Source organism: Mixophyes fleayi, chromosome 4, assembly GCF_038048845.1.
Source record: "Mixophyes fleayi isolate aMixFle1 chromosome 4, aMixFle1.hap1, whole genome shotgun sequence".
Classification (NCBI taxonomy): Eukaryota; Metazoa; Chordata; class Amphibia; order Anura; family Limnodynastidae; genus Mixophyes; species Mixophyes fleayi.
Window position 1 is genome coordinate 156,129,939 of NC_134405.1, and position 17,692 is coordinate 156,147,630.

At 43.6% G+C, this 17,692-nt stretch overlaps 1 protein-coding gene across 4 annotated transcripts in view; it reads right to left on the reverse strand.

Annotated features, from left to right (window-relative positions):
* Window positions 1-17,692, reverse strand: part of DMTF1 (cyclin D binding myb like transcription factor 1) — a 79,488-nt gene that overhangs the window by 13,434 nt on the left and 48,362 nt on the right. For 2 of the 4 annotated variants that reach the window (XM_075208685.1, XM_075208683.1), the window contains exons 11-13: window positions 10,093-10,302; window positions 5,658-5,737; window positions 5,374-5,532 (exon numbers count right to left, since the gene is read on the reverse strand). In XM_075208685.1, the coding sequence (XP_075064786.1) occupies window positions 5,374-5,532; window positions 5,658-5,737; window positions 10,093-10,302 (449 nt within the window). The remainder of the gene's footprint in view (window positions 1-5,373; window positions 5,533-5,657; window positions 5,738-10,092; window positions 10,303-17,692) is intronic. The other 2 variants (XM_075208684.1, XM_075208686.1) reach the window with 2 other exon arrangements.

The following is a 17,692-nucleotide window of genomic DNA, read 5'->3' on the forward strand; positions in this document are numbered from 1 at the left end:
TGAAACTGGCTTTCGAGCTCGCATCATAGTGTTCACTACACTGGAGGAAAAACCCCTAGCCCTCCAGAGGCTGGCTTCAACAGCCATGCCCTTAAACTGAGTTGAGGTAAATTCTGGTGACGGAAGGAACCTTGAAGAAGAAGGTCGTCTCGTGACGGAAGACGGAATCCTTGTCCTACCGCCATTGAGATTATATCCGCGTACCATACTCGGCGTGGCCATGAGGGAGCTACTAGAATTACCAGCAGACCGCCTTGCCATACTCGTCTGAGCACGTGAGGAAGCATGGGAATCGGAGGAAACAGGTATCCCAACCTGAATTTCCATGACATCGTCATTACGTCCACCGCTACCGCTAAAGGGTCTCTTGCCCTTGCGCAAAACCTGGGAACTTTTTTGTTGTGTCTGGAGGCCATGAGATCTATATCCGGAAGACCCCACCTCTGAACTAGAGACTGAAATACTTCCGGATGGAGTGACCACTCCCCCGGCATCATTTGTTTTTGACTTAGGTAGTCGGCCTCCCAATTCTTTATTCCCGGAATGAATACTGCCGAGATTGCTGGAACATACTGTTCTGCCCAAGCAAAAATCTGAGCTGCAATTTTCATTGCGGCTGCACTCCTGTTTACTCCCTGCCTGTTGACATATGCCACAGCCGTGGCATTGTCGGACTGAACTCTGACAGGGTGGCCCTGAAGGAGGGTCTGGGCCCCCCCAAGGGCTAAAAGAATTGCCTTCAACTCCAACACGTTTATTGATAAGGCTGATTCCTGAACCGACCAAAGTCCCTGGAGCCGGAGGTGCAGGATTACCGCCCCCCAACCTCTCAGGCTGGCATCTGTCATGGCTATGATCCATAACCATGGAGCGAAGAACCTGCCCACCGACACGTGATCCTGATTCAGCCACCACTGGAGCGATTCTCTCACCCCCGGAGACAGCGAGATCCTCTGGAGATCCAAGCATATGTGGGATCCTGACCATTTATGTAACAGATCCCACTGGAAGCATCAGGAATGAGCCCGACCGAAGGGGATCGTTTCGAAGGAGGCCACCATCTTCCCAAGCAGCCGCATGCACAAATGAATTGAGGGCTTGGGAGAGGACAAGACCTGAGTTGTTGTAGCCCAGATTGAACTGATCTTCTCCGTAGGCAGGAACACCTTCTGCCGACTGGTATCCATGATAAGCCCCAGGAAGACCATGCGTTGACACGGGACCATCTGGGATTTCTTTAAGTTTATCAGCCACCCATGGCTCTCGAGGATTGCTATGGTGAGTGATAAGTGTTGACGTAAGCAAATCTCTGAGGAGGATTTGATGAGTAGATCGTCTAAATAAGGGACGACCTGAACTCCCTGTAGGTGAAGACACGCTGCCATCACCGACATGATCTTCGTGAAGACCCTTGGAGCTGTGGAGAAACCGAAACGAAGAGCCCGGAACTGATAGTGGGAGTTCCCTACTGTGAACCTCAGGAGGGACTGATGATTGCTCCAAATAGGAATGTGGAGGTATGCATCTTTTATGTCTATGGATGCCATAAACTGATCCTTCTCTAGGCCGTTTATCACTGACCTTAGGGACTCCATTCGAAATTTGTCCACTCGTAAGTGCACATTGAGGCTCTTTAGGTTTAGAATGGGTCGAAATGACCCGTCCGACTTCTTGACCAGAAAAAGATTTGAATAAAAACCTTTTCTTTTCTGATTGTCTGGGACCCTGCAGATGACTTTTTGCGAAAGAAGAGAGGCGACACAGGCCTGCATTGCCTGTCTTCTTTGGGGATCTCGGGGTAGCGAGGTTACAAAGAAACGCTGCGGTATTGGTCCCATCAGATCTATCATGTACCCTCTTGAAATAATGCCCCGAATCCAAGGGTCTTGATATGACGCTGCCCACTGTTCCTGAAAAAAAGACAGACGTCCCCCCACCAGCGCCACCTCTTGGGGAATAGAGTGGCAGTCAGGACGCAGGCTTCTCTTGAGTCTTGGAGGCCTGGCGCCTAGCTGCAAACGAGGACCTGCCTCTGACAGATGAGCCTCGGGAATTCGGTTGTCTACCTTTAAACGACTGCCCTCTGGGCAAGGATGTACCCCTAAAGGACTGACGAAAGGAACTAAACCGTGGAGTCCGGCTTCTACCGGAGAAAACCGGCAAAGAGGTGCTCTCGCCCCCCGTTGCCTGGGAAATCATGTTATCTAATTCCGGGCCAAACAGACCTGCTGCCGAAAAAGGAATGGATTCCATAGATTTCTTTGACTCAGAATCCCCTTCCCAGGATTTCAGCCATGATGTTCTTCTAGCTGAAACAAACGCAGCCTGAATAGAGGAGGACACAGAAGCTGAGCTCTGAGCCGCCTCATAAATATACCCTGACGCCTCCTTTAAATGTAACGCTAGGGTAATCAATTCTGGGTTCTGTAAGGTCTGTGCCAGTTGCTCTGCCCATGCTTCCATGGCTTTGGCAACCCAAGCTGAAGCAAACGTGGGTCTAAAGGAAGAACCCGCTGCTACAAATATAGATTTTAACTGGAATTCCACTCTGCGGTCAGTGGTATCTTGCAGAGTTGCTGATCCAGGGCCAGGAAGGAGAGTGTGACGGGCCAAATGGGCTACAGGAGTATCTACTTTCGGAATTTCCTCCCAGCGAGCCACGTCCTCTTCCTGTAACGGATACAGGGAAGAGAACCTCTTTGGAACAAAAAACTTTTTATCAGGCTGTTTCCAGGCTCCCTCAGCAATATCTCTGAGTTCTGTAGAAGGGGGAAAACGAATAACCTTCCTTTTGGCCTTTTTAAAGAGACTTCTGTCTCTAGGACTAGGATCCTCCATTTCTGGGAGGTCCAACGCTTGCCTCACCGCTAAAACCAAATCGTCATTAAATTGATATTTAGTGACTTCTTCCTGTTCCGAGGATGGAACCTGGTCAGAATCCAAATTTGATTCTGTTTCCTCTTCTGAAAATCCCTCTGAATCAGAAAGGACCATGAGAGGATTAGCGGATCTGAGCCGCTTTCTTTTAGCTGGGGGCAAGTTTGGGGATTCAAGTAACTGGTTAAGTTTATCCAAACCCTTAATAAATGCTGAGGACCATGCCGGTTCTGTGGGTATAGGCGGATGGTCCGTAAGCAAAGAGGAAGGTCCTGCTATAGCCGTTTCAGTAGAAACCGTGGCAGCAGGGAGCCCCACAGGAGTAATAGCATTATTAGTCACAGGCGCTGCCACACTAGTCCATAATTGATTAGATTGGGAGACCATCTGTGCCAAAGAAGAAACCGACTGTGTCAGGGAAGCTACCCAAGCCGGTTCCTCCGTCAGTGGGGCTGGAAGGAGCTGGGTTTGCGCAGAGGGGACCTCTCCTTCACAGGCTGAGCAGAGCGCCAACGGGTCTTTCTGCCCATTAGGTAATTTAACTTTACATCTAGAACATGTAAAATATTTTTCCATAGGGCCTTTTCCCTTTTCTGTCATTTTAAAAGGAAAAGCACACCAAACACACTTAGATAAGAGATATTTTGAGAGATATTTTGAGAGAGACAGAGTAGACAACAAGTAACAGACTATTGTGTAATAAAAGCTGTACTTGTATGTGTGTAACAATGAAAAAATATATGTGCAAGTAAGAAGATTTTTACAATCCTACTAGCCTCCCTCCTGTAACCACATAAACAGTCAGTAAATGGTTAAAGAAAGGGTTTTGGTACTTAGCCAAAAGGGCCACTCAGGGGAGAAGTCCAACAGCAGTGTACTGGTGTCTGCTCCCTTGGAGATAAGTTCCTTCCCGGGCTTCTGTTTGGCGCCAGAGTCCGGACTGTACCATCTGTGCTGAGAGCAGGGAAGCTCTTGTGATAGTTCCCCCTCTGCAGCTTTCTGTCTCTCCTTTTTTTTTTTTTTAAAAAGGAACTTTATCGATGTATTTGGCAGAGTTATGGAGGCCTCTTAGAGGTCTCCTGCAGCGTTAGTACCCCGATGCCCCCTCCTATTCACCTGAGGGGAAATCTTGGCATGGCCCCGTTTTCTCTCATCCTTCTTTCTGTACCTCCACGGTCCTTGAAACAAATCATGGCCGCCGGCGAGGTAATGCGATAGGCGGCGCTCTATGCCTAATGGCAGCGCCGGTTATCGTGGAGTCTCCAAGAGTGACAGCGGTCCGGTGAGATCGCTTGTCACTCTATCCTGTGACCGTTAATGCTCTGCCATTGAGAGCAGTCTGCTCTCTCTGACAGAGTCCTGTCACCGCTGCCCAACTTCTGTGAGTGTGTTCTCTATATGTAGAACACACTGCCAGCTCTGCCCTAAACTAACTGAACTGTAAAAAAGAAAGAAAAAATTAAAGTTTGATATAAAAATAAATTAAATAAATGACTAGCTATTTCTAATAAGCCCAACTCCTTTGGGCACCTAGAAAAAACTGAGGAGGAAGAGGTGGGGGGATTGTAGAGGGGAGGGGTCTGTCAGCAGTGCTAAAGATTAACTAGCTAGGTGCCAACTCCTGTGCTCCCCTCCACAACCCCATGGTAAGCAGTGTCCCCCAAACTGGATGAAAGAGAAACATGTGTGAGCAGGAGGACCAATGAAAATCCACAATGCATGTGTTTCCATCTTCTGATTGATCCACCAGCATTGCACAGCTCTGGATTCCGGCCTGAGCTACAGGACAAGCAGAGCCCTGACATACATAGCTGCATGTAGCAGCCTGTGAGGGGGAGCTAAGTGTGGTAATGGAGCTTGAAGCATAGCATATTTTCATAGCAAGATCATTTGTGTAACATTCCCCAGAGTTTGCGTTTATTTTCTATATTAACATAATAAAACATACAGTACTATTTTTTTGACGACCAGTTGTGGTTATATTTGAGTTAGCTCAGAGCTCACTTGTATAATTATCAATATATGATTTTGGTGTGTATCTATACCTTGCTTACTGTACCTACAGACCTTTCATGCCTTTTACATCTCATTTATGTAGCTGAACCTTCTGAATGTTATAGTGATCACTATGTGTTTTATATACATTTTATAAGATTATTAAATAAATAATTATTTTTTGTAAGTTCTAAACAATACATATATATATATATATATATATATATATATATATATATATATATATATCTTTATCTATAATTACTCACGGGTCTTCTTGAATGACAGATTTAAATATACTGAAATTCACTGGCAATGTTTCAGATATTAATTTATTCCTTTTTCAGCGCTGTTAATTTATTCTGTATTGTTCTTCATTAAGAGTGTGCAAGTTACCCTACCATGCAATTCTGTACCTACCGTTCCTGCACCTGTCTAGTGCCACTAATAAGGTTTATTTCCCCAGTTATTATACTTGCAGTCAGCATGGATGCTACTTACAGATAAGGCATGCACAATAATCTGCTCTGGTGATGCTGGGGAGGTGTTTGATGTCAGGGTCACACCAGGACTTGAGGTTAGCGTTAATGGAAGACTTTGGCTGGAACCTGTCTGCAGGATGAAGGTGCCTGTGGTGCCACTTGGTTGTAAGTAGAATGACTTTGACAAAGACATAAAGAAAGGTGTTCATTGCAAAATAACACTCAAATCAATTATGTTTATATGCAACATTAGTATTACAAGACATGTAAGTAGGTAGATATGTATGTAAGCCATACACTTACTGGTAGGATCTCAAATGTTTGTAGTGTTCCACCTGATAGTGTTTCTGGTTCAGTACTGGGAGAGGAAGAGTCTGATGAGGCTGTAATAAATGGAAAATATTACCACCAGTAAACACCACAGAGAAATGAATATTACATAAACCAGCCAAATAAGCAGCTCATAATAATTACTAAATTGTCACTTTGAGTAAGTTGCAAAAAACATGTTAAAACTAGTTTTGTTCACAATTTTGCTAAATATGTGTAAAATACTAGAAAATGCTGATAGAGACACATTGTGGGTGAAGAGTAGTGATGCGGCCTGCATTTGGTATATGTTAAACACACGACTGTAATAAGTATTCATTGTTCTAGACAAATACTCATTAAATGTTCTATCTCAGCTCAAAATGGTAATTGGGAGCATGTGCTAAGAATGTATTTTCTTGTGTGTGTAGGAAACCACACATTCTCTGAAAAATATAAGCATATCAGCATGGGTGATAAACTGGCCTGCCATGGAGTATTTTGAGCTCTCAGAATTTCTGCCACCTGACTCCCATTCTGCCTTTTCTGATCCATTTTAAAATGGCTTTTTTAACAAAAGGCATATCCTTTTCAGGGTCCTGTAGGAATCAGAAAAAGTTGCTCCGTTTTTCTAAATTCTTCTGTCCAGAATAAATATATGGAAATCACCAAGTTGTGGAAAAAATTAAGGCAGTACAACATGCTGATTAACATGGAATGTAGAAAATGCTTTTGTCAGAAATGTTGGATTGGTTCGGAGTACCACTTTGTCTGCATAGATGTTCCGAAAGGGTTCATTAATCCACAGTGCATATAATTATCCAACTGTGCAAGCAGAATAACCGCTACGAGAACACCACCTTAAGTGTCATTCATGACATTCAGCTCTACATCTCTTCTCCTGATCTTTCCTCCTCCCTCCTCTCTCGTGTGACTGACTGCCTCTCAGCTATCTCTTCCTGGATGTCCTCACGCTTTCTTAAAATTAACATCTCAAAAACTGAACTTATTGTCTTTCCTCCGCCCAGACTCCAATCCCACCACGACCTCTCTATCGTTGTCAATAACTCCACTATCTCCTCTGTCACCCAACTCCGCTGCCTGGGTGTCACTCTTGACTCCTCTCTCTCTTTTGCCCCCCACATTCAATCCCTCGCCCAAGCCTGTCGCTTCCAACTCCGTAACATTGCCCGCATCCGTCCCTTTCTCTCTCAGGACGCCACCAAAACCATCATCCATGCTCTCATCATCTCCCGCCTCGATTACTGCAACCTTCTCCTTACTGGCCTCCCCCACTCCCACCTTGCCCCCCTCCGCTCTATACTCAATGCGGCTGCAAGACTCATCTTCCTCTCACGCCGCTCCTCCTCCGCCTCTCCACTCTGTCTCGCCTTACACTGGCTCCCCTTCCCCTACAGAATCCTTTTTAAACTCCTTACCACCACTTAAAGGCTCTCTCCCAGTCTACTGCCCCTTATATCTCTAACCTACTCTCCATTCACACTCCTGTCCACTCCCTGCGCTCAGCCAATGATCGCCGCCTCTCCTCCACACTGATCACCTCTTCCCACTCTCGAATCCAAGACTTCTCCCGTGCTGCCCCCCTTCACTGGAACGACCTCCCTCGCTCCATCCGTCTCTCTCCCAATCTGTGCTCCTTCAAACGGGCACTTCAAACTCACCTGTTCCTCAAGGCCTACCAACCATCCATTTAACCTCTCATCTCTTCTGTTCATCCTCCCTTGACCCCTCATCTCTCTCCCCTTTGATTCACTGGCTCCCTTTTGTGCCTGACTTTGTTTACCCTCCCTTAGGATGTAAGCTCGAATGAGCAGGGCCCTCTTCCCTCCAGTCTCCATACCTGTTCTTCTGCTCTGTCTCTACTGTATCTGCCCTCCCGGAGTTTCTGAAGTACTGGTACTGTGTGTTTATTGTTCTGTACTGTTCTACCCTGTATAGTCTACTGTATAGTCTACTGTTTGTACTATGTGCGGCGCTGCGGAAACCTTGTGGCGCCCTACAAATAAACGATAATAATAATAATAATAATAATAATAATAAAGTGTCATCCATACCAGAGAAACCTCCTGTAGTGGTTCAAAAGGGTCAGACATCATCTTTACGATTTTAAAGAAACCAATCTATTCTTCTGAAGCCAACTTGGTGTCTAAGATGACACTCAGAACAGATATTTGTACCTTGAGTATAGCTAAGGAAAGGCCTTTGCTGAAACCATCCTGAAGGAAGTCAAGGATTCGTGGAATAGTTGCTGCAGCTGGATTAAATTTATAGTCACACCCATAAATTTCCTCCAAATTATATAATAGATTATTGAAGAGTTCTTCTTTCTGGCTTATAATAGTGTATTGTTCACTTGCTCTGAGACTCCCTTATGTCTGCACAGTTCCCGCTCAATCTTCATGGCATTAAGGCTAGCTGCTCTGGATTTAGATGACGAATTGGACCTTGGTGTAGGAAATGTGGCCAAAAAGGCAGATGCCATGGGTGCTTTCAGAGCATCTCCCAGGCTACAGGAAACCACGGACAGAGTGGTAAAATGGAAGGGTCACTATAAATTTGTTTTTTATTTTCTGATATCTGTTAGAATGTGAGCAATGAGTGGAAACGGAGGAAAGACACAACCCAGGTGCAATGCCCATGGAACTTAGAGTGTCTATTCCCTACGTCCCTTGAATCATGTGTTGAGAAGAGAACATGGGTACTTTGGTATCTTTGTTTGTAGCCATAATTTCGACTGAGGTAATAACTATTATGTACTGTTTGCCTGCTACATGCAATGCAGAGAGTGACTTCAGGTTTTTCTCTGTCCAACACATGATTTTTTTTAACTTCCCCCATCTTGGTTCTGCTTCTAGTACCTCCCTGGTGGTTTATGAACAACAACAGTCTCTTTGTCTGAGAATATTCTGAGATACTCCAATTTTTAGATGAAGATGAAGGTGCTTAATTGCCTTTTAGATTGCTCTAATATGTGTAGAAAATACCACATTCTGATTAATCAAGAACAACAACCCCTGTGTCATACAGTTTATTGAACTGCCTGGGCTATACTTGAGGAGTATGTTAAAAGATCATTAATGTTCAGTAACTGATTGTGCAATAAGTTTAAATATACTACTATACATTTATAGTGAGAGATTTCCAAGGACTGTCTTAGACAATACATGTAGACTAGCATGGACATCTGTATAAAGTGTCTCTCCCTACAAAGGACATGGCTATGCTTTATTTCAATGTGGTCCCAGATGAAATAAGAAGCTTTTTTAAATCAACTCTCCATCTTTTTATCCATGGGATCCCTCAGGGATCCCCCATCTTCAAGAGGGATAGTAGCTCTGGCTGACATACTGAATACAGGTGCATCCACTGTAAGCACCAAGCTTCCTTTCTGCACCTCTTCATCATTGAAGGGATAGATACCTAATCACTGAGTTAGACCGATGCTTTTCCACCTGTGCCCAATCCATAGGAATAGGTTCTTTCACTACTTGATGAACTATATATATGTTTGAGAACAATATTCACATTGTCTAGATTAAGCATCCTATGTTGTTCTTTAATCTCCCCAGATTCATTATTAGAGGAGTCAAAGGCTCCATAGACTGTGCTTTATCATGCTCATTGATCATAGTATCATTTAAATATAAAAATATACATAATGAGAATGTGTTCATATGTAAATACGAGGAACACTTATAAAAATAAGTGTCAGGGATAAATAACATTATTAACAAAAAAATGTATATAAATATTATTATTATCAATTATTTATATAGCGCCACTAATTCCACAGCGCTGTACAGAGAACTCATGTCAGTTCCTGCCCCATTGGGGGTTACAGTCTAAATCTCTAACATAGACACACACACAGACAGACCGACACAAAGACTAGGGTGAATTTGTTAGCAGGCAATTAACCTACCAGTATGTTTTTGGAGTGTGGAAGGAAACTGAAGCACCCGGAGGAAACCCACGCAAACACAGGGAGAACATACAATCTCCTCACAGATAAGGCCATGGTCGGGAATTGAACTCATGACCCCAGAGCTGCAAGGCAGAAGTGCTAACCACTTAGCCACCGTGCTGCCCAAAACATATAGTTTTGACTTATTCAATGTGCTGCACTACTTAGAGAAGTTAAACCCTACCCCTTTTAAAGACAGAATTAGAAAACGGTCACTTAGGTTGCAAAGATGAAAAAATCTGAAATTATAATTACACGGATAGTTAGATATAGATGAAGTTACTAGTGTCATAAAAACATACAATGTTTTCATTTTCAGGCACAAAAATGTAATGTGCAAATTACTTTGGTTACATCCATGATACAGAAACATGATGAACTCTGCTTCTTATGACTTTTACAACCTACTCTGTATGAGACTCTCATTTGTTGCAGAATACTTACAAAGGTGAGTAATCTGTACAGGGATCTGCAATGCTGCCATTGAACTCTGTGAAAGGCCTGGGCTGTCCTCCAAGTGAGCTACTCTTATCTGAACATGCTGCACACTGGAGTTCCCGCTCTGGGAATGGATAGCCGTTTTGTTCTCCAGCTCCTGAGAACCCAGGAGAGTAGCTTGGTTTTCATGTAACTGCCGCAAACCTTTAATTAACACTGAGAACATAAGTACATTTATCGTTAAACAAGGCTTCCAGTAAATACCACATTCTGATTAATGAAGGGCAACTTCCCCTGTGTCAGTTTATTTAAAACAATTGCACAATCAATTAATGAACAGTAATGATCTTTTAACACACTCCTCAAGTATAGCCCAGGCAGTGCAATAGATTGCTAAAACATTTATAGTGAGAAGCTTCCAAGGACTGTGTCAATGGTGGGTGATTGCTAGAAATACATCAGTATGAATATATGCTGTAGACATTGAAAAAGCATGATTGAAAAGATGTGATGAAGTATTTATTAAATAATGCCAATGCTGAATTAGGGGACTACTTATTCTGCATTAGCATAAAAAGTTTGATAATGATGATAGACAGTAACAACCAAAGTACATGGGCAAATTTTTCCCATTTTCTTTGACATATTGGGGGACACAGGCAGTTGGCTTGAGCTTGTCACCATAGGATGTAGAATAAGAGGCTCTGCCTCTTCCCTTAGTTTTCCATGCAGCTCCTGCATTCTATTACTTTACCACATGTAAAGCCTGTAAAGGCAGGAGAACAAGATGAGTATGAAGATTAGTTCACCAGGTATTTAACTGGGAGGACAGAGGCATTGGGAATGACCCAAAGTAGCTCAAAATGTCAAGTAAGTAATGCCTGGAAAGGAAATGCTATCAAAATCGCTAAACAACGGCAACACTGGTGTGATAAAATTCATCCTTGTAGCTACCTTACACGCCTGGCATTTTGAGAGATGAGGAAGCAACTGGGAGAACATTTTCTCCTGGTAGAAAGTATAGTGGAATTGACCAGAAAACCACTGCAAACCAAACTGAAGTCTAGAAAAACATAACAAATCTTTAACACTAGAAACTTCACTTTGGAAATAGTCCATTTCTTCTAGCTCATGTTTGAAGAAAATCGAATGGGAAGGAGACACAAAGTCCCATTTAATGTACAGCAAAATTCTGATAGGCTGAATTAACTGCAAGTACTTTTCCGACAAGGAGCCAACGATGTGACAAAATTAACAAGATGAAGGAGATGCATGGAAATAGTAGGGAAAGAAAACCGTTTCATCTTAAAGTATCTTATCAACTAGATGTGAAAGCTAAATCATACACGCAGAACAAAATGAACATTTCTATAAATTCATTATTGTATGCATTAACTATCTATTACAATGTATTGGTCAGTGGAGAGGAAGCGATGCAGAAAAACATTTCTACCATAAAACAGTGAATTCCAATCACTAACATAGTATGGTGACTCATGTATAGTCTTTCACACAGACATTATAGGGCTTCATGCAGAACTGAATGCAACTAGGGCATAATATATTCGTTTTTACTTTTATTAAAACTTAAAAAAGAAGGGGGTGGGGGGACTTAAAAAAAGGAATGAAAGGGACCGGAAGGAGTTTTAAGGTGTCCTGTGCTCCTGTTTTATAAGAAATGTCAATAAATCAGTAAGTAGAAGCAAGGAATATCTATAGGCAACCCAAAAAATGCTAAAGATGATAAAGTAACCTCTATAAGTGTCTGATTCTTTAAAAATTAGCCAGTTAAACCAGGTAGTGGTAAACTCGACTCTTCCTATAAAATCGTACATAATTCCTATTATTTGCTGAATTCCTGTGACCTACAGATAATAGCTAACTCTGTAATCTATCCCCTGGCTGTGCTGTGTTGAACCCAGCACACTGTGGCAAGGCTGTGACTGATCCCCTGCAAGGATCTGGTTAAGGGTTCAGGCTGCCCTAAGCTAATACACTCATAGTGCCCCCTCACTTTCCACATCAGGCTAATATGCGGTATGTAAAAAAGAAATCACCCTTACTTTAAAGTCTGACTGCTTTTACCCTTCCACCAATGTTTACATTCCAGTGTTTTTGAAGCTCAGCTTTTAGAAAGAGTCACGACGATCTTTGTCACTCATATCGCTTTCATTAAAATCAGACCTGTATAGTAGAATGGAGGCGTGAAATAGCACTACTGAGGGTGAAGATGGGAATGTCACGCCTGCTCCTGTCATCTTCCTCGTCTCTTCTATTGCTTATCCTCAAGCAAGTGTCCACCAAAGGTGGACAATAAAAGGGATCTCAAGACAAATCTGTAAATACACTTTACCTGCAGACAAAGTGGCAGAGTAAGCACACCACCTGCCACAGATAAAACTGGTGGCAGTAAGAAAAGGGGGCAATGTAAGTGCATCCTGTCACATCCTTACTCCATGCAATGCTGCTGCTCCGCATTTATTCAGAGGGAAACTGATCATACATCAGTTCTCATCTGAGTACTTGTGTGCCGCACCTGAGCCCTCTTGATCAGGTGACCTGATCTGTTTCAATGTCCTGATTCACGCAGGGCATGGAACCCTAAGAGTAAGGTGCCATGGCAATGTATCTTTGTTGAACTCTGCACTAGAGAACCACTGCAAAAATAGCAAACTGCAGCTCATAAGCGAAGTTGCATGCATCTCAAGATGCATCCAGCTCTTTATATCTGTAGCATTTGTGCCAGGTTAATGGCAGGCACACTTACATCCACATACACAGAACCCGGTCGTAAGTGCAATAAAACGTTGAAAACATTTGTTTTCAAAGGAAAAAATGCATCTGCCATTAGGTCACAAACTTATTTTTGTAAATATGCACACAAAAATCCTATAATATATGGACAAACAATGAAGAAAGTACCCAGCAGTTTCAGAGGTGAATTTACAGTCAACCAATCAGAAGCAGTTAGCTACTGCTGGCAATCATCATCACTAGGCTGGTGCAAATATTAATATGCTATAAAAGGAATATCTGAACAAGCCCTTACTGTTCTCGGCTTACATTAGGACACTCCTTTCCTCCCCATCTCGCCTCTTCAAGCGTAAGCAGGCGCTTGTGTGGACACATGCAACTCTGCATAGGAACCTCTAAAAAATGTTGTGGGTATGCGCAGAGTTTAAACATGCAATTCACTCTACACAAATGGGTTCAATTGTACATCAGACCCATAAGCTGTGAATTAAATAAAAAGACAGGTTATATGAAAACTCAAAAATAATAAAACTGTCACTCACCGGACTGTGAGTGCCATTTCTCCTGTGTTCAGGAACCGTGGCCGTCCGCCATCCTGAGGGTCTGTGCATGTGCAGCCCTTATGAAACCTTCAGTACCTGTTGCTTTTAATTGATTGGATGATCAGGCAACCCTCCCTATTTAAACCACCTGTGATCATTACCTGGTTGCCTGATCTTGGAGTCTCATTCCCCATGAGCCTCTGAAGGTGTTCCTATGTTTCCTCGTGTATTCAGCTCCAGCTGATTCCTGTCTACTACGTTTGTGGTTTCCACACCACCTTAACTCTCCTGTGTTTATCGTGCCTGCACTCAGCTGATTCCTATCTGCTACTGCTGCCGGATTCCAGTCCGCCTCAACTCTCCTGTGTTCATCGTATCTGCACTCAGCTGATTCCTATCTGCTACTACTGCCGGATTCCTGTCCGCCTCAACTCTCCTGTGTTCAGCGTGTCTGCTCTCCGCTGCCTCCGTTACTACTGCCGGATTCCAGACCGTCTCTACTCTCCCGTGTTCAGCGTGCCTTCCCTCCGCTGCCTCCGCTACTACTGCCGGATACCAGACAGCCTCAACTCTCCCGTGTTCATCATGTTTCCAGTTTCACTTACTACTGCTTCCTGAGTATTGCTCCGTTGATTGTCGGTTACCTTCCGTGCGCTGCACCAACCTGATTACCGCTTCCATCCTCCAGTGGTCTCTCCTCCTGCCGGCGTTCAGCCGTTCAGGTATCCCTGCACGTCTCCTTGACAGCCTGCTCTCCTGAACCGCGGTATGCATACTTTCCATTGACTTTGCTATTGTATTGCATATCCGTCTGGACTGTGTTGTGTTCATCTCCGGAGTCTTCCATCTACTGAAGCTATTGTTACTATTGACTTTGTTTCCTATTACCTGGATCTCTATAGTGACTTTGTATACTTCAAAGCAGTGCCTGTCAGTTATTATTGTATTGTGGATATCATCGTGGGATCAAGCTCCATGTGCCCCGTGTATCCTCTGCATTTCATTCATCTCCTTGTGTCCCTCCTCACATATATATATAGCAGTGGTACAACTTGCTGCACGCAGACCACTGACTTTCACTACCTCCTCTCTACTCCTGGACATTCCTCCTCACTATAGCAGTGGTACAACTTGCTGTACGCAGACCACTGACTCTCCTCACGTTTACTTGTCCATCTGGTTCCTCGTGTACATACATCTAAGTCATTACCACTTGCTGCTAATCATAGACTTTCCTTGAGCATTCTCTCACCATCTGCTGATTCTCCTGTTCCGTTGTCACCCTGCTACCAGAGGACCATAGTACCAGCTATATTACTCTGGTAAGAACATCATCTGGTGATATCCTGGGCAAAGACTCCTAGTGCCTGTGACAGTAAGATCAGGCCATGACAGACCCAGGAGCGGAACCTACAGCTAAAGAGATGCTGCAGTATCTGGTTACCCGTATTGAACAACAGGATGTTCGCCAACAACAATTGCTGCAATGTTGCCAGGCGTTAGCCTCCCAAAGAACGTCTGCGCAAAATATCACAGCTACTGTTGATGCTCCTGTGCCTTCCTCCGTTTCCCCAGTGCCATCCCAGGTGTCTACTGCTTCCACGCTACACCAGCCTACTCCCTCAAAATTTGATGGAGACCCCAAAACATTCAGGGGTTTACTAAATCAATGCTCAGTTCATTTTGAGCTTCAACCTCACAATTTCTCTACTCATCGTTCCAGAGTGGCCTATCTCATTTCCTTGTTTTCCGGACAAGCTCTCGCATGGGCTTCCCCTCTGTGGGAAAGAAATGATCCATTATTACAAGATAGTGCCAAATTTATTTCCACGTTTCGAAGTGTATTTGATGAACCTGGTCGTGTTATTTCTGCTGCATCCAGCATCCTCCGTCTATGTCAGGGTTCTCGTACTGTAGCCCAGTACGTCATTCAATTTCGGATATTAGCCTCTGAACTTCAGTGGAACACTGAAGCTTTAATTGCCGCCTTCTGGCAGGGGCTTTCTGATAAAATTAAAGATGCACTGACTACTCAAGAATTACCTACTTCTCTAGAAGATTTGATTTCTCTTTGCCATCGTGTAGACATGAGATTTCGTGAAAGAGATTCTGAAAAAACAACATCATTTAAAGCACCTCTTCGCTCAAGTCCTCAAGTTCGCCAAGTTTCATCTCCGGTGATACCTATGGAGATAGGTCGCTCCAAATTAACTTCAGAGGAGAGGGACCGAAGAGTAAAAAATAGACTTTGTATCTATTGTGCTGATTCTACTCATATGCTCAACTCATGCCCTAAAAAATCGGGAAATGCCAGGCCCTAACCAGTTCTGGAGAGGTGACGTTAGGGTCCCTGGAGTCCTCTCCATGTTCTACGAAATTAAAAGTTTGTGCTTTTGATGTTACTGTTTCCTTTGCTACCAAATCTTTCACGTCCCAAGCACTTATTGACTCTGGAGCTGCAGGAAATTTTATTTCTAAATCCCTCGTGAATCAATGTTCCCTACCAGTGATTACCTTGAAAATACCTATTACTGTGACTGCTATCGATGGATCCCGCATTATTAATGGTCTCATCACCCAGAGTACATCTCCAGTAACCCTTCAAATTGGTGTATTACACCAGGAAGAAATTTCATTTTTAATTCTTCCTGTTACTACCAGTCCGATTGTATTAGGCCTTCCATGGCTTCAACGTCATTCTCCCCAGATTGACTGGCACACTCCTCAAGTTACGTCTTGGGGGCCTGAATGTCATCATCGTTGCCTCTCTCAAGTCGTTCCTCTCAAGATACAGCAATCCTCCATTTCACCTTGTTCACCGGGACTTCCTCCTCAGTATGCTTCTTTTGCCGATGTATTTGATAAAATTCAGTCTGAACGTCTTCCTCCTCATCGTTCGTGGGACTGTCCGATTGATCTTCAACCTGGCAAGACTCCTCCCAGGGGTCGTGTGTATCCACTTTCGTTACCTGAAACTCAAGCCACATCTGAGTACATCAAAGAGAATCTCCAGCGAGGATTTATTCGACCTTCTACCTCTCCCGCTGGAGCAGGGTTTTTCTTCGTAAAAAAAGAAGGATGGGTCATTACGTCCTTGCATAGATTTCCGTGGACTTAACGCCATAACTATCAAAAATCGGTATCCCATCCCATTAATTACTGAGTTATTTGATCGTATCAAGGGAGCCCGGATCTTTACCAAGTTGGATCTTCATGGTGCCTATAATTTAATTCGAATCAGGTCCGGTGACGAATGGAAGACAGCTTTCAACACCAGAGACGGGCATTATGAATATTTAGTAATGCCCTTCGGGTTATGTAACGCCCCCGCTGTTTTCCAGGGTTTCATTAATGAGATCTTCCGGGACTTGTTATATGTTTGTGTCGTCGTCTATCTGGACGACATATTAATCTTTTCTCAGGACCTGCCTTCTAATCATCAACATGTGGCAGAGGTCCTTTCCAGACTCCGGAAAAATTCATTATTCTGCAAGTTAGAAAAATGTTCATTCGAGTTGCCCCAGATTCCATTTCTGGGATATATTGTCTCCGGAGTTGGTCTTCAGATGGATCCAGAAAAGGTGAATGCTGTATTACATTGGCCTCAGCCAACTACTCTTCCTGCAATTCAGCGTTTTCTAGGTTTTGCCAATTACTATAGACGCTTCATTCAAGATTTTTCCTCGATTGCATCTCCTATTGTGGCCCTAACTCGTAAAGGGGCCAATACTAAACAATGGTCCTCTGAGGCCCTTCAAGCCTTCCAGTTTCTCAAAGAGTCCTTCTCCTCCGCTCCTGTTCTTCGACAGCCTGATGTGACGCTTCCCTTCTTCCTAGAGGTAGATGCCTCTAATGTTGGCTTAGGAGCCATTCTCTCCCAAAGATCGGAGCAACAAAAATTCCATCCTTGTGCCTTTTACTCTCGGGGACTTCTGCCTGCGGAGAAGAATTATACCATCGGGGACAAGGAGTTGCTGGCTATAAAAGTAGCATTAGAGGAATGGAGATATTTGTTGGAAGGAGCTCGTCATCCTGTGACAATTTTTACTGATCATAAAAATTTGTCATATTTACAGTCTGCTCAATGTTTGAATCCTCGTCAAGCAAGATGGTCTCTTTTCTTTTCTCGTTTTCAACTAATCATAACCTTCAAACCAGCTGCGAAAAATAAAAAAGCAGACGCCCTATCTCGAGCTTTTGTGAAGTCCTCAGACGTTGAAGATGGTCCTAACCACTCTATATTAGACCCCAAATGTGTTTCTCTGGCTGCTTCTTCCACTAAGGTGCTACCATTTGGGAGAACCCTCGTG